Below are 24,755 nucleotides of genomic sequence, written 5' to 3' on the forward strand. Positions count from 1 at the left end.
CAATTGGAAGTTGTACCTAAAAGAAAGTTCATTCTACGAGGGGGTACCCAAAAGAAACCGGACTAAATTTTTTGGTCGGCAAAGCTTCTGTGGAACCGCGTTTTGCCACTAGGAGCGCATAGAACGAACATTCCAGAGTCAGTAAGCCGAGTGCCGTCGTTGAAGGAGGTCCGACTAGTTTAGGCAGAGTTCTAGAGTGACGACTGTTTTGTGTGAACGTCGTTTTTGCAATGGCTGATTTTCGTGAACAGCGTGCGCCGGTGAAATTCTTATTTTTGCTCGGAAAAAGTTGAATGGAAACTCTTGAAATATTAAGAAAGACGTACAAGGATGATGCTATGGGGACAACTCAAGTGTTCCTGAATTGAATCCTGAATCAAAGCAACAATCATGCCAGTGGAAAACTTCAAATTCATCTCGCCTTAAGAAAGCTCGTCAGGTGAAATCAAACCTCAAAACAATGCTGATTTGTTTTTCAACGTGAGAGGAGTCGTCCATTGAGAATTCTTTCCGCAGGGTCAGACAGTTTGCCAGGCTTTCTACTTGGATGTTTTGAAAAGATTGGCAACAGTGTGCGGTGGAAGCGGCCAGATTTGTGGCGGTCGGGTGTCTGGTTTTTCCATCATGACAATGCCCCTGCTCACACAGCCCTGTCTCTACGACAGTTTTGGACCAAAAATGGCATGACCCCTATTCCTCAACCGTCATACTCTGCCGACCTTGCCCCGTGCTACTTTCTCTGTTACCTAGAATGAAAAAATAAGTGAATGGAAAGCGTTTCGCTGATGTTGCTGAGGTGAAGAAAAAAACGACGGAGGCACTGTCAAGCATTACAAAAGATGAATTTAAACAATGTTTTGAAAAATGAAATGAAAGATTCGACCAGCGTATCATTGCAAGTGGGGAATACTTTGAAGGAGATTGAAGGTCTGTGCTTAAAATGTGAACAAATAAGTTCAAACAAAAATAAGTCCGGTTTCTTTTGGGTACCCCCTCGTATAATAGCAATTGAGATTAAAAAAGGCTTTGAAAATAAAATAAATCTGAGCATGCTGGTGCATGCCACTGCCCCATTTAAAAGGAGATGTTTATTCCATACATACATCCATTCATCTGCCTGCCCGTCCGTCCATCCGCTTGCCCACTCACCCACCTACCACTACCAGCCAGCACAAAAATGAAAAAGTAACCATGCCTGCAGACAACTTTTGCGAACAAACCCTGTTTATTTTATGAGGTTACACCTTAACACATGTGTGTGCACACCAATTATCAGTCATGTTACTTATCAACAGCTTGGCAGATACTCTGTAACAGTGATTCCTCCATACAGTCATTAAGTAACCACTCATAATAAAATGCTCACAACTTAATGTAAAATCAAAGAAGACTGTTACAGACAGCACACCAGAGTCAAGACCCTAACCTTAAGTAGGTGGAGAAGAGATGATTTCAAAGAGTGAACCATCATGATTATCAAGTATGTACACAGCAGTGATAGGAAAATGAAACAGTTTAAGAGAAACATCAGTCAAAACGTGCAATGCTTTGTAACATCAAATGCTGAAAAATGGAATTCATAGCTCTGTTTTCACGTTACACAGACAGTCCTTGAACAAGCAATAAAGCTTTCAAGGTCACAAAAATTACTTCGAGGAATTATCGTTTGGCATGCATTGTAGTTTCCAGGCAAGTGCCTGTTTAAAGAACACTCCAGACTTGCACACCACACATTAGTTCGAGAGACGTGTCTAGATATTGACACAGGACATATTTCTGGTTAAAAATGTCAAACGGTGTCACTTTCCGTGCAACAGATGCGAAGAACGCGTTACAATTGTAGACATGCTATTGCTATAAAACAATATCAGGATCAACACATGACAGGTTCCTCAAAGGTGCCAGCAACAACCCATATTGTCTTCTAGGCAGCACAACACCACCTTGCTTAAAAATGAGAGCTGGTATGCTTTGCCGGCAACTTTGACAAAATAGGCAGAATAACTGGTCAACACAATGAATCTGCAAAAGAAATGCTGATAAAGACCCCAAAAAATATTAAGGATCAAAACCATTATGTAGAGCACAGATCTTTCACAAAATGTATCAGATAACTTGGTTTTACTTCAGTTTTTGTCATAACTCCTGACGCTTTCACAACGTAGCCAATTCTAACCAAGCAAAGGTCAAGTTGATATTACAACTAGCCATCGGAAAAAGGTTTTCAATATTTATATGATTACTTAAAACAGGGCACACAGTTTTGAAAGACAGAAACATCTTGTCTCCACACTACTGGACGTGAAAAGATCAACATTCTGTTTAAGCCGAGTGTGGAAGGTAAAACTTGTTTCATGCCAAGTAATCACATTGAGAAGAGGTCATCAGTGCTAGACAGCACAGAATATATACTTTGTTTCGATAGCATGAACAAATGCTTTAGTGACTAGACATGTGCAGTACAGGCTACACGTGATATGGCACATGTTTCCACAAGGAAGAATGTTGATTTCCACAGCTGCAATCCCAAAAGCTGCCATATGCAACCTCAAAAATGCCTGAAAACTCATAAAATTCACTCCATCAATGTGTAACAAAACAAACGTGCAGCCAAGCTCCCGCGAATCAAAATCATCAATAACTGTTTGCTTTCAACTACAGCCCAGTCTAACAATAACCACCGTCCAGCGATACCATGATGCCTAACACTCGTCAGTCACGTTTCCAGGCTCCCTCGCTGATCGACACAAAATAAAAAAGAACAGTGCAGGATTAAAGGTTGCATCTTGCCAATATGTTTGGCTAGGACAACTTCAACATGACGGCACTGCTTTCTCAAATGGTTAAAGCAATTGCTGGTTACCGATACTACACGTTCGAGTTATCATGCCTCTCACTGGAAGCCTACGCAAATTAAGTTCGCATCCCTGGCAGCTTCAAGGCATTACATGAACACATTCGTATAGTTTTGCACGCCACATTCAGAGTAAGAATATCTTGCAATGAATGGCCTTTCAGCCGGAACTTGGCTCAACAAGCCAACCCTTACTGCACAACACATTGAGATAGAGTTCATCTCAAGTTCATTGAGACAAGTGGCATCTCTCCCGCTATGACGGTGATGACACATCAAAAGGCGTCCTTGATATTCTGCAGCTGGCGCACAGCCAGGTCAACAGGAAGGTCGAAATCATAGTCAGTTAGCCGGTCAAGAGACCGGAGTGCGTCGTCAAAGCCTTGAAAGAAGGAAAATATGAAGTATAGGTCAGGTTTTGCAAACATGTGCAATTCTGTTAAAATTCATTACAGCTACTGGCTCAAGGTGACTTGATATGAAGCACATCTTAAAATTGTGCTGTCATTGAATCACAGGCACTGTGTATGGCTAATTCTATGGTGCATCAACTCTGGTTTGCAAAGTAACCAAATGTAAAATTGCCTCAGCTGGCTTATGTACTAAGACTAATATGCATATTGTACCGAAGTACTCTAGCGCAGCTAGTACAGTACTACTGGCCATTTGGTTTCAGGGAACACCTAAATGTTATGCCACAGCACAAAAGTAGTACATAAGTGTTCCCTATCTATGTAACCTCGCATTTACTCGCCAAATACAACATTCCATTAGTAATGTGAGGTAAATATGTACTGTAATGAAATAATGAGAAACTCAAAAAGTGTGATGACTTCTTCCCGAATTTCAGAACCTTTGCGTAATGAAGAGCAATACGAAAACTCTGAAGCTTTGTTTCAGACGTTATTCAATAATACATCACTGCAATCACCACAACTAGAATCTATGCTTGCCAGCACCTGTTGGATCACTACACAGTCTAGAAACCGAATGATAAATCACACAACCACTAACACAGCCTACGCAATTCTGATCAGTAAATAAAATAATCCAAACCCACAGAGCATTATTTTATGTAAACGTTGGCCGTGTTGTAAACCAAGCTTAGTACCTGCAAACAGCTTTTGCTGCTGCAACAAAACATCTTCAAGTAAAGGAAACAAGTAAAGCACGGCAATAAAAAATTTACAAAGCACTTTACTGCACCCTGCCTCGGAAATAACACGACATATAACAAAAGGGAATTAAAGTACACGGGAAAGCATCTACACTTTTTTTTAGCTTGGCCATGCCAGACAGCCATGCCTGTCAAGACTCACCTGTCTTCCGCACATAGCTCCAATGAACGTAGTAGCGTTCGACGAGTGGCTTGCACTTGAACAGTAACTTTAGCCAAGGCACCAGCCTTTTCTCACTGAAATGCAACGCAACACACATTTGACCGTATTGAAAGAGTATTCTTCTCATTCGTCATAACTAATAGCTTCCACATTCATTAAAGCAATGCTGTAATGTATAACTTACTTTGAATGCACAAAGCAACATGCTACACTCTCTAGAAGCACTGTTACAAGTAACAGGTTTTATGAAGGCCAGAATCACGAATTAAACTTTCGTCGTTATAAAACTTGACGGACGAGAACTTGACAGACACCAAGTAAACAACATGAGTGTGATTACCTGCTTGTTTATGTTTTGATGTTAACCTGCAAACACCACTTCGACTAATTTACTCCCTGTTAAGGGTGCCCCGTACAAAAAAGCACCACTCACTTGAGGGCAGCGCACACAAACGCCTTGAAGTGGGAATCGTAGCTGCGTTTCAATGGCGTGTGGCTCGATATGATGTTGTGCACTGCAGTCAGTAAAGCCTGCGCGGACATTGTACGACAAAATCAACATGCATTCAGCAAGGCTTGCCTGAGCATTGCACAATGAAATAAGCATTGCACAATGAAACAAGCATGCACAACCCATTCTCACAAACATAGCTGGCTTCAGCAACCGATGGTCAAATGCATGGGATATGCTCACACCTGCTACAGCTGCTGCACATAATGTCCAATTGAAAAACCCATGCAATAAAATACATTTAGTTAAGTAAGCACTGACAAGCAATTTTTCAGTTTTCTTTTATAAAGCAGGTGTAGGCCAACCTGCACTGGTCTTTTTCGGGCAAAAACCTCAATCATCTGCGAAAAGCAAGTGCAAGCGTGACTCATGGCATCATTACTGCACATCTGTGGAACTAGCATCTCGAACCTTTCAGTATTACAACTGTGAAAGAAAAGTTGACAAGACAATGTTTCTTCACTGCTCCATATGCAACATGATGCGCATTACCGTTGGCACTTTACCACACCAACCAAAACTGGCCTGTTAGCTTGAGCCAATCTGCCTGCCAACTGACAACCGTGTCTTACCAGCAGACTAGTCTTGCCGTCCACAATCAGATGGATTTGGAAACATTACGAACACCACCTGTGCATACCGCAACCAGTCTTAACTTACTCTTAACAATGTCATATTTGCATTGTTAGTGAATAAGCTACCAAGACAGCATGATCTTAACATGTAGGAGCAGTGGTCAACACGTGCATGCATTTTCAGAGTCTACTAGCTGCACCAAGAAAGGTCCCCCAGCGCAAGCAACCAGCAGCTCACGTGTTTGGGCGTGTCCATTGTAGATGCAACAATATCCAAATTGAAGCTCTCCGACAACTTGCGCGCTGGAGAGGCGTTGTACTGGGCCCCGTTCTGATGTTAAAAAATAAGGGAAAAGGAGGGAGGGGCGGCGGGGCATAACGCACACATTACATCAGCAAATTACATTACACTACATCAGCATCACATTGTGTCAGCTCGGCACAGAAGAGAGGTGCTTGCCTTTATCTCGTAGTACTTGAGGACGAGGTCCCACGCGTGCAGAAGCGAGGGCGCGCTAGCCGACCGCAATGCGAAGCAACCCAGGGGCACCAGGCTGCTGCTCTGGCCAATCTGGGTGAATCGGAAATACTGTAGATCCGTGGGCAAGACAGCTAGCAACAGGCTCAAACAAATTTCCATACCAGACAAACAGAAACCTTTACTACAGCTATGGTAAAAGTTACTGGCAATTAAGCTCATGCACTCAAAAATGAAGCGGACACAGGACAGAGGCAGGTAATACAAGGCACTGACTGCCAAGGAAGGAAACACTTGTCTCTTTTTGTACAGTAAGTAAATAAGTAGAAATTAACAAGGCATAGGTTTGACCTTGCTGATGCTCCTTTCAGATACCTAGTGCACCAAAAACAAGGACATGGGAATGGGTCACGAGGAAAGAATTGTGTCTGAAATCCCTTTTTCTCGTACTTGTTTGAGGTGCACTATAGAAGACAGGTGCCAGCAGCTTAGAGAGGCAGGACAGCATCATGACAGCCAAAACGCACAGTTTTCATCTTGCTTCAATAAAGGCAATTAATAATTAGCTCGCTTTAGACTGTAACAGATGAACATGCTCAGAACGATTAGCTTGCTTTAGACTGTAACAGATGAACATGCTCAGAACGATGTAGTGCTCGTTTGTTGTGTTCGCCTCGAGTCAGGGGAGTGAGAGGCTACCTTTTGCCTACGGCACATCTAAAATGTATGTAACCTCAGGTCTTCCTGGGCTAGATAATACTATTACCAAACACTACTACCAGGCTTACTTGCTAATGAATGCGTTTTTTTTTTTACTGCCCAAGACTATAAAAAGTTGAGAAATGTATTTATTATGTAGGGTAACATGTTAGAAAAATTTATGCTTTGACAACTAAAATAGTGGATGCGTTCATTATGGAAGTGCATCAATTTTGCGAGTAAATAAGGTGTTCGCACACAAATGAACACATGAGTTTTAAGCTACAACATGTGACTGACACCAATGCATGGGAGTGAAGTCCCACGCGTACGAAGAGAGTTGTTGAACAAAGGCATTTTCACGGGTGCAAAAACAGTGATCGCTAGCCAAGTGCCTGTTCATGCTTTGAGCTGCTAGAAAGTATGACAGCTCAGCAACTAACATCCACCTACCTCCATCAAGCCATGCTGGATCAAGTCACGCAGGGCCGTGGCCAGATCTTTTCGTACAGCACTCGTCAGCTTCTCGTTACACAGCACAGCCGGTGCCTGTGGAAAACAGCAGTATAACACATAACCCTCACTTTCCCTCACCTTTTGCTCTCGCCACATGGAACTTTATTTAACAGCAGCAGCTAACTGCATGGAGCAAGATGCAGTCTTAATACCACAAGAAATGCAAACAATTGTTCCTGCTCGCATATGTCTCTATACTGGACACGACTATGTTCACTGAACATGAACATTTCAAGCACTATGCGTCATCCACCTATCTCAAGGCTGGCAGCCAATACATTCCTACAGATACAATATAAATTATGAAACGACACGGTAGCTGTTTCTGAATGCAGACTGTGCAGCTGGGTAGACACAAAGTGTGAGGACAATTGTTAATTTCTATTTTCAAAGTAACTAAAATTAATCGATAAACTTTAGGACACTCCCATTAGTGTGCATGTTTATATTTAAAACACAGAGGCGGCCACATTCCAAGACTACTTCATTTGGCAGAATTCTCACGGCACGCTTATGTTCTGAAGATACGCCTCAAAATTTACAATTTAATCCGAGTAATAACGCATGCCAGGCAGTGACGATCTGTACAACATTTCTCCTGGTGTGACACAGGAGTAGCTCATGGCCAGCTGAATATGAAAGGCAAACAGTCAACAGCTTTACGCATTGCTGTATGCTGAACAGTCAACAGCTTTACGCATTGCTGTATGCTGAACAGTCAACAGCTTTACGCATTGCTGTATGTTGAATAGTCAACAGCTTTACGCATTGCTGTATGCTGAACAGTTCACAGCTTTACGCATTGCTGTACGCTGATGACAGATGAAATACAGCCATAAAATAGTCCCTAGAAAGGCCCTTACATCTTCAGAGTCGCTGGTGTAGTCGCTGTCCACACACTGCGCCTCCTGCTTGGTCACCAACTCCAGCACCTGGTTAATGGCCAGCTCAAGACGTGCCCTCAGATCCCTGCGAATGCAGAAAAAACCAGCCATCAATACTTTCAGTAGTAGTTCAGTTACAGCCATTTGATCAGCTGCCAATGCAAGCATACTGCCATAAATGGCGTATACTGACTCTCCCTTGGTTTTCACCTGCTGCTGGCATGCATTTTGGTTACACCGTAAACCTCTCTACCTCGAGAAGCCACAATTACAAATGCAGCCACGATGAGGATCACAAACATGTAATGTGGCTTCTTCACAACTGTTTAGAATTACATTTTCAGTTATTTCAAAAGAGGCAGGCACGCACATTCAGCTAAAACATTTAGCCCCAACTAAACAAAAACATGATCATCGCGAGAAAGGATTTAGCTACCTATCTGTTCCACAAAATTGGCAGCCTACTGGTGTGACACGCTAGTTTCCTTCAAAACACTCTCCTAGGAGGCACTGGCATTTACACCAACATCACCCCTTTTCCCTTTTCAAGCAGCAAGTGAAGTATGTTGGGGCAGTCGTTGCAATGCGCCTCGTCTCATCCTACTGTTCACCAGGACACAAGGCTGCCCTCTGGTATGGATGCGCAGTCTGTGCCTCAGGATATGACACATGTCATTGAAATAAGTTATTTGGCCGCAACATGTACTGCTCCATCTTTATTTGTAGCACATGTACAATAACTGCCCTTGGTTAAGCTGCTCTGCCCCAGATCTTTATATGCACATGCAGGCAGCTGTTGGTACATTAATGCTCCAGGACTAAACCTGAAGGCCACTAGACACAGGCATCAAAAAGGTTATGCAGTTTTGAAAAACAGGCAAAACGAACACTTCTGCCTAGTATACTGAGATAAGCAATAATGGGCTACTTAACAAAATCTAACTAGCAATGAAGCGAATATACTTCCGAACCAATATACAGGGCTGCCTTCCAGTGTAAACAAGTCTGCACCTGTATCTTCCCCACTAGGCCTACTGCGTCACCCTGAGACTCACCCCCAGTGGTTCCCCTTGGGCGTACGCTTCATCAGGTTCCTCTGGAAGCCCCGTCGCCCACAGCCGAACTGGGTCAGGGCGAACATGTGCAGCAGCGCTAGCATGCGCCGCAAGATCTTGTGCTGGGCCTCCTGGTGGGAAAACAGCACAGGAGGGACAGTGTGCAGCACATTCCATGACGGACACCCCATCATCATTGTCACGAGCGACTTTGGTGCCCTAGACACCGTTCATCAGCATCACGCTAGTCATGGGCTGAACGCAGTCAGCGACACCTTCTCTCACTCTGCTGTGGCTACCAAGATAGAGGCCCAGAGGTGGTGGAGTCTTGAGTTCAAATAGAGAAATTGGGAAAAGACAGCCAAGATGTTTACTTTGCCGCCACTAAAAGCAAAGCAAGAGCAGGAGCAACAGAGTAGAAAGATCAAACTGCACTGACTTCTTCTTTCACTCCCACCTTCCTCCCTTTCCTTACAGCGCAGTTCAGGTGCCCCCCCCCCCCCCCCTTGAGATAAGTGAGACAGATACTTCTCCATTTCCTTTCCTCAAAAACCAATTTACCAATTTACCGCAACACCACCAAAAATCAAGGGCCAAAGTGTGACAACACAGAACAGTGTCATGCAGGGAAGCCGATTCAAAACTTAAAACTAGCTGGTTACGCTGCAAGCTGCGCCCACGAAAGAAACACGTAAAGTCAGAGGCAGCAACACTGACAAGCACATAACACTGTTGTATGGGTCAGTGTCACGATATGGTGGGCGGCTAGATGTTTGGTTGGCGCCGAAGTTATAATTAATCCGGCCAACCTGCCCACCACTGCACTCTCCGTAAGTTAGGAGGGGGTGAAGCGACAAACTTCTCCACCCCGCGTGCGGAAGATGAGGTTAGACTGCTGACCGGCGATAGGGGCCACGCCTGATTAGCCGTTGACCGGAGGCATGAGGCGTATAGGCAAGTTTCTTTAGCAACCCTTTTACTTGGGTAAGAACAAGAACAAACGGCTACAAAATAAACCAAGCAATATTGCGAAAATACACAAGCGCGACGCGAACAACAAGCACAAAATCAGAAGCACACAAACAACTATTAACAATAAGAAGGAAAACAACAGGGCGAGAACTATACAACAAGGTTACACGATTAAAGCAATATACAAAAGAATAGGACGAGAACAGCGACAGAACAAAGAAAAAGAGCAGAGCGAGTGGTGAGAATCGGTGACTTAGCTGCGTAGGGGCAAGGTCCGGTCGCAGGGAGCGTCGGGCTGCGGAAGCGCGCGGTGCTGATGGGGGGGTGCGGATACGGGCGAACTTGGGCCCCGGGTTACGCGTCTTCCACGCGTCTTTCGGGGCCGCCGTCGCCGCGCTCTACGCGTCAGACACCGCCTAGGCTCGCTTGCCGACCACTGCCCTGGCTGACCCTACACACGTCGGCACGCACCGAAATCTCTAAACCAACTAACTCGGTCGTGATTTTCCCGCCACCGTGTTCAAGTGACAAACCACAAAAAAAAAACAAATAAAAGCAAACGAATCCTCTCGGCCCCGTGCACCAATGATATACAGATGTTGAGAAGGGGGGAGAAGAAGCATGAAGAAACTGAAGGGGACGCGAAGGAAAGGTATGGTCCTAACGAGGAGGGATGTTAACTTCTCAAGGTTGGGACGGGTGCTAGGGCCTTCACCGGCCGCTTCCCGTCCCCCCCCTCGTGAAAGCACTCTCTTCCCGGCGATAATCCTGAGGAGGGGGGCGGCGTAGTCTTGACCCCCCCAGCGTCGCGAGGGGTCAATGCCCACGCGGGGGGAGGCAAAGTCATCGCCGCTGCGTCGCGACATGCCCGCATACTACCGGCGCCGTGGCCAGCCGTGGCCACTTTGGTCGGAGAAGAAAGAAGAAAAATAAAGCATGCGCGCACTTTGTGACAGTCAGATTGCTAGAACCTGTCAGCCGCAATCATTACATGGCTCGGAATTGAAATGTGCTTGCATCAGCTAGACAAGACCGAAAGATAATATTTGCTGGGTGTGAACCGGTCATTTGCAAAGAATAAAGTCACACTTAGCGAATGTAAGCGAGACAACTTGCACTACAAGGAGAAAAAAAAACGAACATCAATATGCAACTGTGGCAATAAACAAAGTACACTGCTTCAAAACATCAGGATGGCAATAGCAACAGCATTATCAGAACTTGGGAGCACGGTACACCTTCTAAGTTTTGTAGTGCAACGTGCAAGTGCATTTAGTGCCAGGACTTCAAATCCATCCAATTTTGATTCAGTTTGGTCATCTGTGAAGCAAGATTCACATTTTTTGTATCAAGTCAGCAACTAACCCCAGACACTGCTAAACTTAGAGGGCAACTCCAGGTGTTCTTCAGGGTTGACATATTTCACCTGAACTTCTACAGTAAGTTTTGCTCAGCGTCCTAATCTTTTATGCAAAACCTTTTAGCCATACGGCATATTGTTTCAGAGCAAATAGATCTTAAAGTTTCCGATTTCATGATCGCAAATCGGTCTATTTGTATGGGCAACCCTGTTGCTTGTAACGCCACAAGCTAACCAGCCATCAATATCCCTTTTATGCGTGCTGAATGAGAACATATATATCCTCTTTAAGTTTTTTTCATGTCATCATTCGCAGTAGTCAGTTTAGCCACTGCATGTGCATTTCAGCGAATAAATAGAATTATTGCAGCTGCCTGATTTCACATTGCGTCAAAATTCATTTGCAGGCGATGCTAAGTGATGAAGGCGCAAGACTGGCCAAGCAACCACAGGTAGGCCTACCTGGCTCTCCTTGTGTGCTCGACGCAGCTGATCCTTGTACTTCCTCGTGGAAGCAAAACACTCGGAGGACGTCTCAGAGTGAATCATATCCGGCTGCATTTCAGACGAGAGCAAACAAACGCAAGGGCAACATGAGAAACTGGCACAACACGCAGAGGGCATACTGCTTGGGCAACCTCTACACTTTAAGAGTCATTGCATGGGGCACACGCACATTCAAGGAGTCAAATAGGAGATGAACCTCGACTAGCAAGAATTACTCTTTCAGTGGCTAACGATAACAGCCAGAAAACAAGGAGAGAAGGCAATAGTGAATACATAAGATATAGTGTTTGCACAACCTTGCTTATCCACAGCTACGGCAACCATGAGAAATTTCAGCCCGATGCACACTAACAGAGACCTGGAAGAATGTTTTGCACCAAAGAATAGCTACCAACAACCTTGTAATGCATCAAATAACAAGAAACCACACCCGTCATCAACACAAGATGTCCACTCACTTTGCCATGAACTGGGCAGTTGCACGTGCACCTCGGCTTGCCATCTGATCCTTCTCCTGAAAAGCGCGGTACAGCTCCGATATCAAGGCCATCGCTACACAACGTTGTAAAGTTAGTACAGTTAGTAGGCGAGACAGATAAGAGGAGCACAGAGAGAGGAAGTAGGTAGGTTAGTAGGGTTAGTGGCACTACCTTGAATGAACTGAATGAATCTTTCAAGGTCAGTGATCTGGGTCTTGAGCTGCGAGACCAGCTGCTCCTTCATTTTGACAGGGTTCACCATCTGAGCCAGTTGCAAAGCATCGGAATGACAATGCGGTACATGATTCGTGGCGCCGAAAACTTCATGTATGCAGAATTTTTTGGGGATGAGAGTTGCTGTGGTGAGTGAAGATAGAAATGGCCCTGGTCAACAAATCTGCATACATGCACGCACGTGCAAGCAAAAAATGCTGAATGCAATGCTGTCATCATACAAAAACCATACGCTACGGAGACCCATGCCTGGCTAACAAGCACAGGTAAGGAGCAGAACTAATTCATGAGGTGGAAAATACGAGCAAACGCTTAGCTTTACAACTCGCGATGACTAACATGTGGCTAGAATTTCACACCTGTCAGAGTGCACAGAAATCAGATGCACTGCTAGGTAGAGGACTAACTATGTGATAGCAGATTTAAGAAAACAGCAAAAGAACAGAAAATTGCTTGCTATAAGATGCAAGACCCACCACGTGACATCTGTCACTCTCTTGAATCTAACCAACGCAGATTCGTATTTGCCAATCATTTTTCCTTTTCTTCCCAAACAAGCACAAACCACCCCAATGCTCCACAAATGTTTGATTACTCTTTGGCTTTGTAATGTAATGATAGATAACAAACCTTTGCACAAATGAAAATCTGAGAAACATAGCACAGAATTGTTTCTTTCCGCAAAACGAACTGCTACATTTATTTCCCCTTAACCCATGTTTCCTGGAAAGTTATCCTCTGGTTGCCGCAACATGACTGCCATATGGCTATGTTCTTGCACACAAAAAATCTAAACACCATGGCATCCCTCAGGACCACAAACAAAGGCAGACTTGACTAAGCATGCCAAAAACGAATGAAAGAATAGTGTTTTTACAGTTTATGCCTCTGAAAATGTTACGAACATTAATAACACGACACCAAACAAAAGAAAGCAAAAGTCAGCTACGGCAAAGCTACAAAGAGTGCTTTAAAGAGAACAGCTCATTGCGTAAGCTCAGGGCTGATCAATGTGTATAGATGATGAGAAAGAAAGGGAAGCTCATCGGACATTTCAGCATGCAGCGCAAGGGAAACAAAAAAAGAACAAGCAAAGAAACAGCTCGGAGACCGAACCTCCCGCACGGCTTGATCAATCTTCCTGCGGAGGTCATCGGGGTCAAGGAGATCCAGTTCATCAAGGTTCAGTGGAAGCTTCTCCTTGAGATGCTCGATGATGACCGACTGGCGTTCCAAAAGCATGCTAGATGGCATGCCTGCATCACCTGTCTGTAGACAACAAAAGAAACCAGTATTCAAAAGCAGGCATACAGGCACTGAAACAACAAAACGTAAGAACCTGCGCACACCTTTGTTCGACACTGAGGTCTGCAACCTACGAATGGTTCATAGTTTTGCGAAGCTGTTGCAGAAATGCAGCTTTTCTGAATTTGTACTCCATTCAGTGGCATAATAAATAAATACCCCCCCCCCCCCTCCCCCAACCCCCCAAAAAAAGGATGGCACTCCGCGAAAGCAATCTGTCATCAATGTATACTAAAGTGTAAGACCATTAGCATTTAATTATCCATAAGACATTTCTGTCACTCCACAAAAGCAATCAGTCATCAATGTATACCAAAGCAAAATATACTATTAGGATTTAATTATCCATACGTAATTTCAATTACTTTGTCAATGTCTTTACCCAAAAGAAAGCTGGTAGCTGACTCGCAAAGGATTCCAAATGCAGAGTGCATTGCCACTGTATATTCTGAAGGCAGATTGTAGCTAGCTTTGTTCAGTGCCAGTTATCTGCACCACTCTACCACTTCTACCGTTTGCATTTCCCGGGTCTAATCAGACAGGCTATAAAAATAAGGCCGAAGGCTTTATACAAACAAATTCATATGAGAAAGACAACACAACACTAGCAATATGCTGTGGCCATAGAATGCCAGCAAACAACTGCTACATATGCCAGCTTTCCACAATCAGAATTTTTTTTATGCAAACAGTAAACAATTTGCAACACTTTAGCTAAAAGAACAATGGCGCCATCAAGATAAGCTTGCATGCATGAATGTAGGCTGATAATTTTCAGCAAAGAAACCACTCACAAGGAATGCGCTTACACAGCCTATGAGTGGCTTCAAAGAGGAGCACACCCCTTATCTCTTGGAAATGTGGTTGCAACTAAGTATTAGCAGGAAAAATAAAGAAACACAGGCCTATATAGCTACACACATGTGCATAATTTTTCTTTGCAGGAACAAATAAAGAGATAACAACCGAAATAGTGCAAGTAATACACGCAGAATAACAACATGCACACATACTAAATCGAGGAAGAAACTTCTCAGAAGCGATACCTACAAAGCAGGTCAAACTACACACCCATATCTGTAGTGCTATAAAGCACACATTTAACTGTAAACTGTCCTTAAAGGTGCACTGAAGAGAAATCTGAACTTGTCTTTTTGCCGCGGGAACTCGATCTACACGTACCGAGCTTTCTTAGAAACTGCGATTTACTGCCCTGTGTGGCCGATTTCCCTAATTAAATCGAATTAACGTCCGGCTCCCGCCTTTTTTTTTTTAATTCTGCCTTGTACGGTGGGCGGAGTCGACCAACGCATGGAGCGCCTTTCACCCAGTCCCGTGGCAGCATGCCGCTGTGCCATCGGCGGAGTAATACGTAGTAGTCCGTAGTAGCAAATAGTCCGTGCATATTTTTATTTCTTCGGGCTTATTTTGCGGCTATATTATCTGTGAATGAAACTATTTATTCATGGAAACCTAAAAACAAAATAAAGCGAAACCAAAGCCTCCACGGGACTGGGTGAAAGGCGCTCCACGCGTTGGTCGGCTCCGCCCACCGTACGAGGCAGAATTAAAAAATAAAGGCGGGAGACTGACGTTAATTCGTTTTAATTGGAGAAATCGGCCACACAGGGCAATAAGTCACTGTTTCTAAGAATGCTAGGAACGTGTGGATCGAGTTCCCGCGGCAAAAAGACATGTTCAGAATCCTGTTCAGTGCACCTTTAACAGCCAACGTACCTCGAAAGCATACTTCTCCAGATCCTCAAGCTGCTCTTTCAGCTGCTGGATGAGTTCCTTCTGCTTCTGCCGCTGCTGCTCCAATTTTTCCTCTTGCTCCTGTTCTGTCTGGAACAGCAACAACACCACACGCAGCTGTCACATCCGCACAACATCCATAAGAGAGCCACAAAGGGCTGAGACGCACCTCTGAGAGCAAGATGCCAACTCCAGTCTGACAAGCCCGCAGGTCTGGGATTCCACGGAAAGCAAACTCTTCCAGTTCTTTCAAGAGTTCCTGAAACCAACGGTTCCATTTAATTTAATTTATTCATGTCCTCAAGGCATAGAACAGTGTACAGGGGAGTGGGTTACATAATATTTCAGGGACTTCATGCTTGCACTACACAAAAGAGCAATGAAACGTTCTGCCGACACAGAGAGTGCGTGTGACAGAAGGGAGACAGAAGGTCACCTGTCACGTGCGCCACAGACTGACATGATCAGTTGGCTTAGCAGTGCACGCCAAAAAAACAAAATTTTTTGAGCCACAGCATCAAGGGTAATCCCATTTTTGAAATTCTAACAGCCAGCTACAAACCTGCAATTGAAATCAGGCACCTAACAGTAATAGCTATGAAGCTAGTACTTAAAAATTTGTGAACAACTTACTAGTTAACATGAATCCTCTGTTTTTTGATGCCTGCCAACACTGGCATTACTATGCTGCAAAAGTCACCTTTCTATCTCAAAACGCAATTTTTAAAAATTAATGGTAGGCTTCCCTGGAACTCCCAGTGCACGCCTTTCGAGCTGGAGCACCGTCATACTATTCACCGGATGCTACCAAGCGCTCGCTAGGCATCAGTTATTGTTCATCAAGCCGCTGTGTACACCTGTCGCAGGTGTGGTGGATTAGTTGTGCCACTTGCAAAAAACAATTGAGAGAGAAATATGGTGGTGGTCCGGTTGGAAAGGTGTATACGTCTTTCACAGTCTTTGAACAATGACAAAGGTGTGAGGGTACTCAATGGCCTTCCTTTTCACTATCAATTTGCAATGCACACTGAAATTCACAATGGCTGAATTAAAAAATTTGCCAAGCTGGCCTCTCAGAAGCTTGCACCATCTAGCAACCTTTATCTTTCGAACAAAGTGTAACAAAGAATTCTGGTAAGGAATAGACCTGTTAAAAACACTCAGGGGTCGAATTTGCTTTTCGAGGTTTGAAAACTGCGATTTAAACATCAACCTAGACAGACCAAAAGCAATCGTTACTGCACTATGTAAAGCGGGCCTTACACATCACACGGCTCACTTGTGACATAAGCCAAAGTCCACAGCTGCATCTAGAGCACAAGTTGCTAAAGTAAGCATAAAAAAATACAATTAAACCTTCCAAAACACAATTTGACCAAGCTGGGCTTCCAAATGGTTCAATTTGTGTTTTTCGAACTCCTAATTGCTCCTTTTTTTCAACTAGCACAGCTGTTCGGTTACACATGATGAAAAGCTAAAGTCGCACACCCAGAAGTAGCTCTCAACTCACAAGGCCTGCACAATGCAAACTAGCAGTGCATTTCGTTGAAGTAGAGCGCAAACATGGTTCATATTGGAAGGTTGTGCTCTTGACAATGGCACCCTTGAAAATGGACACATGACATGACAGTGTTGCCAATTAAGAGGCAAAAACGGTAAAGGCCACTTGTGCGTTGATAAAAGCGGGCTCACAGCCTTTACTTTTTGTGACACAGAGTACATAGTGGATGGCAAAAAAAAAAAAAATAAATAATAATCCACAGCACACATAGCATCCCATTACAAACCATATTTCATCACAGGCTTCAAGGAAAAGAAAGGTTTATTTATTCACGTCATGATATGTGACTGTATATTTGTTTCCCTGCCCTGTACCAAGGTATTCACAGGGGTGCAGCCAAGAACATTGCTCAGAGGTCACAGCATTGCCAGCTTTCCTGTTACGCCAGCTTCCTGGGGCCAGGGCACGCCACATTTGCATAATTTACATTTCTGTTGCCTCATAACATAAAAATAACGAAAACATTCCTCATATGCTTTGCCATCTGTTTCCAACCACACAAGGCAAATCGGAGTGCCAGAGAAAATATTACCGCGTCAAAGGGTGCCCATCACTGTCTTTCTCTAGTTAGGTCCACAGCAGAACGAAAGCCTCTCTACGCAATCTCTAATTCATCCTGTCCTACACCCAGCTGCAGCCGCCCTATAACTCAAATTTCTTAATCTAACCTCCCGACCTGACTCCCTATTGTTATGTTACGTTGTCCTTCCCTCGGAGTCCACCTCCATCTGTTCCCCACATTACGTGCCTTGCCCATGTCCGTTCCCTGTTCTCAATTCTGAGCCAGGATAACACTAACTCGTGCATGTCCCCAAGCCCATGTTGCTTCAGTGTCATCCCCCTTTCCATGGAGTAAGCACAGGTTAAAACGACCAAAGACACCTTACCTCCTTCTCCTCCTGAGAGGCATTCACAATCTGCCTGAGTCGAAACTGGACTTGAGCAAAGTGCGTCGTGAGTGCAACCAGTGAGGTGTTGAGCTGCTCCTGCTCTTCTTCCAGGTGTCGCAGGCGCTCGAATTCTGACAGGCTGCTGCAGGGTAGACAATTCGTCACACGCTAGCCACAAGTCGACCGTCGTGCACCACACTCATCCCAGACCCGATTGTAACTACTCGCTCCCTCGCAACTGGAGGCCATTCAACGGAGATTTGCATCACAAAAGGCGCACAGCTGGCAGGACAAATTTATTCAGGCTGCACCTGCAGCTTCATCAAATGTGAAACCAAAAAGGGGAATTGTAATGATTCATTTTACTGTATTGGCATTTACGGGCTCGCCAGCTTTTTAAAGTAGTTGCACTTTAAAGAGCCGTGTAGCTTGTGCAAAAAAGGAAAGAGTGCAATTCAACTGACTGGAAACAAAGCTAGAAGCTACAGCCTCTGAAGTGAGCACTCTGCATTTGTGCTATAGCTGCAGCTAAATAATAAACTTTATCTTTGATACTCCTGGGCTTATTTCTTTCAACAATATTTACAGCAGGGGCCGTGGCACAAAATTAAAATGGAATCGTAATAATAAAGGCTATCGGAAAAACTGAATACCCTTGTTACAACAGCAGTTTCAGCTGTCATTCACTTGAAAGGCACCTTAGCTTTCCAGCTACCGCTCAGTTGAATAGCAGACACTTGCACTTACCCAGTATGCTGCACAGTAAGCTGCACAGTATGCTGAGTATGCTCCACAGTATGCACTTGCACAGTACTCAGTCCAACCTTTGAATAACATAATAACACACATGCGGCCAATTTATGGATAAAAATGTGCTTGAATTTTGGCATTTATAATTTTAAATGTTCACTCTATACTTGAGTTTATTGAAATGCAATTTCTGTGCAAGCTTTGCTCTATGTGCATACAACTGTAGAACACTGTTCACAGTTAAGACTATGCAAGAGAGGCAAGCTTAGCTTCAGTGCTTAACCACAAATTTTCTAACGTCGCTTCACAAGTTGGCAAGTTCATATGCACTCGATTAGTTAAATTTGATAAGCGGAAATAATACTAGCCAGTACAGCAATTTTTCACGCAACTGGAGCACATATGACAGCAACAATTACTGATTCAGCCAATACAGCTAGTCCTTTAACTGCCATCTTGTCAGTTCACCTATTCAACTGTATTCCTGTATTTTTTGCATGTTAGTTTCACCCTTTCCTTTAAAAGCCTCTGATGAGGCCAACAGAATATAATTAAAATAAATAAATAAAATAAATAAACTCAAAAGCAAGAGCAGTTGGCTTCATTGCATAACACCACTAAACTGTCATTCAATTCAACTGTTGGCCAACTAAAAGGGTACTGAAAATACACAATTATACAGGGGTATACTACTGGTGCGATATTGTAAAAGTAAAGGCGCCAAAAAACCACACACACACACAAGACAAGAGAACAGGACAGAGCGCCACTCACAACTAGTTTCACAACTAGGTGTGAAAAATAAACTAGTTGTGAGTGGCGCTCTGTCCCGTTCTCTTGTCTTGTGTGTGTGTGTGGTTTTTTGGCGCCTTTACTTTTACAATGAATTACCAACTAGCCCAGCAAGAAGTTCTCTTATACTAGTGCGATAATACTGTGATGATGGCATGTTGATTATTTATATGTTGGCACATGATACACTCTACTGTTAGTGCACAATAAAACATAACTAGCTATTAAAATGCAGGAATAATGCTGAATCCACTTCATTTGTGGCAACAGTAGCCGACAATTTCTCAGGATCTTTACCTGCAAAGTGTCGACTAAAAGCATATGCCCTGTCATACTGAGTTGCACTCTTATCATTAAATCAATGGCTGCTAAAAATTCTTATCGACAAGTGTTTTTCTTGAAATCATCTTGACACTTCCCACGCGACAAGTGTTTTTCTTCAAATTATCCTGTCACTTCCCATGTGACTCTAACTTTGTTTCATCAGTCAGCACAAACCTCACAAAATCTCTGAACATCATGAAGCTTGAGCTAACAAGCACATAGAACACCTTCTGACATCCTACCTCTGCATGGCTGTTCATATAACAGTAGAAGGAAGAGTGACAGAAGCCAACAGCCACAGAAACCAAGGGGCACAGGGGATTTTTTTTTTTAAATTAATCTATTTATTTTGTGGTGTTGATCAATTTAGAATATTACTGAATATGTTATCGCTTAAAGCTAATTGATTAGAAAAGCAGAAGAAGAAACAGCCACATGCTGCCGGTGGGATCCGAACCCACGACCTCCGAATTACGCGTCCGGTGCTCTACCTCTGAGCTACGGCGACGGCTGTCAAACCTTCTGCTTTCGGGGGTATTTATGTTTACAAGTAACCTAACCTTGAGAGTGTTCATCAGCGCCACGCACGTTCATAAGCGGCGGACGTAGAACGTCCCGAGTTACCGCAGGTGTGATGTAGAACGTCATCGAACGGAGAGGGTGGAAGCTGCATGAGAACCCTCTTATGCTTCCTAAGGCATCAAGGCTGCCAGAACCGAGGCCCTCGCTAAGCAATTAAGCAAACAAGGGAAGGGGAATGAGGGGCTCGTTATAAATATGACAGAAGCCAACAGCCACAGAAACCAAGGGGCACAGGGGATTTTTTATTTTGTGGTGTTATTTATTTTTTATTTTGTGGTGTTGATCAATTTAGAATATTACTGAATATGTTATCGCTTAATTGATTAGAAAAGTAGAAGAAAAAACAACCACATGCCGCCGGTGGGATCCGAACCCACGACCTCCGAATTACGCGTAAGAGGTTGCATTGCCACAGTTATAATATGGAGTCAGCGAAAAAGTGACTGATACTCTTGCACATCTCCAATTATACAATGTCCACACGTAAATTTTCCTTTCATTTAACATTTAATGGCAGATTACCATGTCTCAGGGTCATCCCAGGCGTCATCTATTTCACTTGATCCAACGGGAGCCCATCTTTCGGCAGGGCGGTCATCATCTGGACTCTCTCGACCAATGTCGTCCAAAGAAAGCGACTCCATTTGGATAACCTGAAAGTATACAGGATCACAACACCAGAACCTTATTTGCTATTCCCTACTTTGTCCGTGATATTCTAATAAAGTCTGTAATAACTCACTGTCATTAATGTTCCACTTTCTTAGGCTCCAATGAACTAACATCTAGTTATGACAGCAAGGTGGCAACACATTACTATGAGAAAGCTGAATATGCAAGGAAGAGATTAGAAATGCAATAGTCTATAATGATGGATGAAAAAGCAGGAAGGCAACTTTGCAATAGGAAGTCATGGCAAAAGTGCAGGAATTACTGAGGAGTAAAATTTCTCTAATCTCTCTTCACATTATTGGGGCCGATGAGGCCCAGAAAAGCATAGATCCAGTGATTACCACAACCAAATGAACTGCAGAGCTTGCAAATATAGTAGGAGATATTGTAATGAATGAAGACAATGGCAAGTTCCCACAAATGAAGGAAATAATTAAGGAGCATCACAGCAAGCGATCCCTGAGCCCCGAAGATGAGGTGGAACAGGCAAAGCTGTCAAAAATGATCAATACGAGGAACCTGAGCTCTGCTGGAGAGAAATTATGCCGAAGAGAAATTTGCATGCAGAATAAGAATGGCTTAGAGCACACTGGAAGGTTCACCCAGGTCAAAAAGTGCCCCTCATGAAATGGCGTCAAAACATGGAGGCCAAGGTAAAGGTTTGAAAAAGCAAACGCAGCACAGACATTTTGAGAAAAAAAAAATATATGACGGGCAATATTTTAGCCAAAATTAGGAGGCAAAAATAAACTCGGGCAGGCCATATAATGAGCAGGACTGATGACTATGGCTGTTGTAGAGCAAGACGACAATAGAAGGGGCCCTTAGTTGAGACTGGCAGAGAATCAGATGAAGTGATGATGTTTATAAATTAACAAGAACAGATAATCGCAGCCCGCACAAGATTTCACCGTGCCAACTCTAGCACACAGGATGATGATCCTAGCCAATGCACCATCACGACGCATGGAGGGGCTTTTGTTTCCTGGTTTACGCAGCTAGGACGATGGCAAATGAGGTGGTAATGACGGAGACGATGATTATTTAATTGCCACTAGCTCTTTGGAATGAATAGGTAACCACTGTTGTCATATCCAACGAGGCTATTTTCAATCTGTTCACATTCTTCACAAAATGTCTAGTGCCACCCTACTGCTTTTACATTCATGATGCAGTTAGCGCCAAAAATGAGGACCAAGGTGGGAGAAAGACACAACACGAGCGCTTTTTTGCAACTAAAACAACATGTGACTGTTACTGATGTTGCTTAAACATGTTACTCGGCACTCTTCAGATGTATCGTGCCCCAAGATTTTCTTGATGTTACCATGTATGTTTCTTTTGATTTACTTTCACGAGATGGGTATATATCCTGTGTTTTTCCATTAAAGTTTCAGTTGTGAAAAAGTGCTTGTGTTGTGTCTTTCTCCCACCTTGGTTCTCGTTTTTGGCACTAACTACATCACGAATAAGATTCAGCTCGTCCAACTTTCCATATTACTACTGCTTTTACCTCACTGATCATAAGATCTGAACAGCCGTTTTCTTCTGCAATCACTGCATTTCTTGCCAGTTCATTTTTTCTGCTACTGAATTCCAGCTTTGATGAATGCAGCATGTAGAACGTGAATGCTTTCTTGCACTAACGATCTTACGACGTGGTACGCAGTTTTCTTTTGTCGCTTTTAATTCACACTCAAAAGTAACATGCAGTATATAAAACACTACAATCTTTATTAAGCTTTCAAGATAATTTAGAAAAAAAATTCTCATCTATGATTCTTCCACCAACTACTTTAATATTTACAATTTAATATTTACAATATTAATATTACAATTTTAATATTTACGTATTTATTTCTAGGCGCGCTTATTTTCTTTCACGTCCCAACTTCAGAGAGTCGCTGCGGTCACTACTCCTAGGGCAAAAGCGCACCTATCTGCACGTTACAAGCACTGAGAATACATTCTCTTATTATTTTTTGCTCGAGAACGGTGGCCGCTGCTACCAAAATCCACACGCACGAATGTATAGGCGTCCTGCCGCATAGCAAAGTTTCGTTTTGTAACGTTTAAAAATAGTGCCGCTATCGGTAGTTAAGGAGCCACCTGGAGGCATGCAACAGGGTCAAGTAGCACAGCAGTTGCTACTCGTCAAGCAGTCGACATTTGGCGCCGCTCTTCGTGACATTTGTGGACTCGTCCAGGAAGGGACAGCTGTGTCGCAGTCGGTCGCACTGATCCCGACGGTGCGAGCTCCCTAAAGCACCGTACAGTGCGCCCTAGTGGTATGCGACCGAAAGAAACTGATCGCAGGCGCTTTCAAGCCATGCAACCGCAGTGGATTCATCCACAACGAACATAAACAAGTAGCCGGTCACAATGCGAAACAGCATGCCGGGATTATACAATGAGACGTGCTTATTCACTACCGCGAGGCATATTTAAGCAGCACGTAGCTCACGCATGAGTACTATATATATTGGTATGTGCCTGTTGATTGATTGCTTCATTTAAAAATGAACAATTTCGTCGAGTGTTTTTCACCAAGAGAGAGAAGCGATATGTTTGAACACTGCACAGAAATGATAACCACGCTGTAGCCAGCGGAAGTACCTAGGTGTTCATTTTTAAATAAAGGAGCTAAGGATCAACACACTTTAAACCAGATAAAGTCCGACAGTACAATGCGATACACTAAACGCCGCACTCGCGACGAGTGCGGTATGGCGCGTCAAACTGCAGACACGGTCTGCTTCTCCGCGAGAAGGGGCAACGAAAACGAGCTAAAATTAGCAACGAAATCTCGCCTGGGCATCCATGAAGGGTAATCCTTGAAGCCTGTAGCAGAAACTAGACGGATCGGCCCCCAAAATGTCTGAATGCAAACTGCAGCACGCGCACAGATGTTTCGACCAGGCCTGAACCCCTTAGCGGCGAATGTTGTTGTATTTATTTTTGTTTCAGATCGTCATTGGTCGCCATGGCTGCATGACGTCTCGATGACGTCGTGACGTCACTTGAGCCTACTACTTGTGCTATAGAGATAATATATATTCGCCCACTTCTGGCTCGTAACTGCATGGCTAGTAGGAGCATGTATTGGAGAACAGTTATGTGCAAACGTAATCGTGCAATAAAAATGACTCGAAGTATCATAAAACAATGTAACGTTTTCGCTAAACACCCGTACTGGGCACCGCTGGCCGCGCACACTTTGAGTAGATATGACTACAAGCGCTGATGTGGTGCTGCGGCAGAAATGCCATTTATAGTGACGGAGCTGGAGTAAAGCACAATAAAGAGGCCTCACTGAATGAAATAAAAACCTAAATTAAGCGTAGCCCTGCTTACATACAACTTTAATAACGCAATGTAATTTTCATTACTAAATTTCTTGACTGCATCAAGCGATCGATAAATCTAATTTCACAATGTTGAAAACGATCTCGTTATTTAGAATCCAGAAATACTTTCAAAGGATCTTATATTGCTGACTCTACATGTTATTGCTTTTAAAATAAAGTAAACTTAGCGTAGCGAAAGCGAAAGTAACAAAACTTCTGCAAGTGGACAGATGGTTGGAGTACATGGACAAATGCCTAGCGTGCTGTGTTCGAAGCAGGAGTGTTGGAGCGCTCTGGACGCCCCCAGCCGGCG

At 43.7% G+C, this 24,755-nt stretch overlaps 1 protein-coding gene across 2 annotated transcripts; it reads right to left on the bottom strand.

Annotated features, from left to right (window-relative positions):
* Nucleotides 1-1,206: 1,206 nt before the first annotated feature.
* LOC149365943 (RUN domain-containing protein 1) lies at nt 1,207-24,053 on the bottom strand. 2 transcript variants are annotated; one of them, XM_089547390.1, is made up of 17 exons: nt 23,906-24,053; nt 20,946-21,076; nt 17,973-18,114; nt 15,694-15,783; nt 15,507-15,614; nt 13,581-13,733; nt 12,402-12,492; nt 12,210-12,265; nt 11,707-11,799; nt 8,913-9,043; nt 7,837-7,942; nt 6,911-7,006; nt 5,741-5,851; nt 5,519-5,611; nt 4,628-4,725; nt 4,174-4,268; nt 1,207-3,236 (listed from the first exon to the last, which is right to left on the bottom strand). In XM_089547390.1, exons 1-17 carry the CDS (start codon nt 23,915-23,917, stop codon nt 3,130-3,132), a joined length of 1,713 nt encoding a protein of 570 aa, XP_089403516.1. In that variant the 5' UTR covers nt 23,918-24,053; the 3' UTR covers nt 1,207-3,129. The 2 variants fall into 2 exon arrangements, with proteins under 2 accessions (XP_089403516.1, XP_089403512.1); XM_089547386.1 differs by having other exon boundaries at nt 17,973-18,117.
* Between the last annotated feature and the right edge of the window lie 702 nt (nt 24,054-24,755).

Source organism: Amblyomma mixtum, chromosome 1 (genome assembly GCF_055824585.1).
Source record: "Amblyomma mixtum isolate Tamu chromosome 1, ASM5582458v1, whole genome shotgun sequence".
Classification (NCBI taxonomy): Eukaryota; Metazoa; Arthropoda; class Arachnida; order Ixodida; family Ixodidae; genus Amblyomma; species Amblyomma mixtum.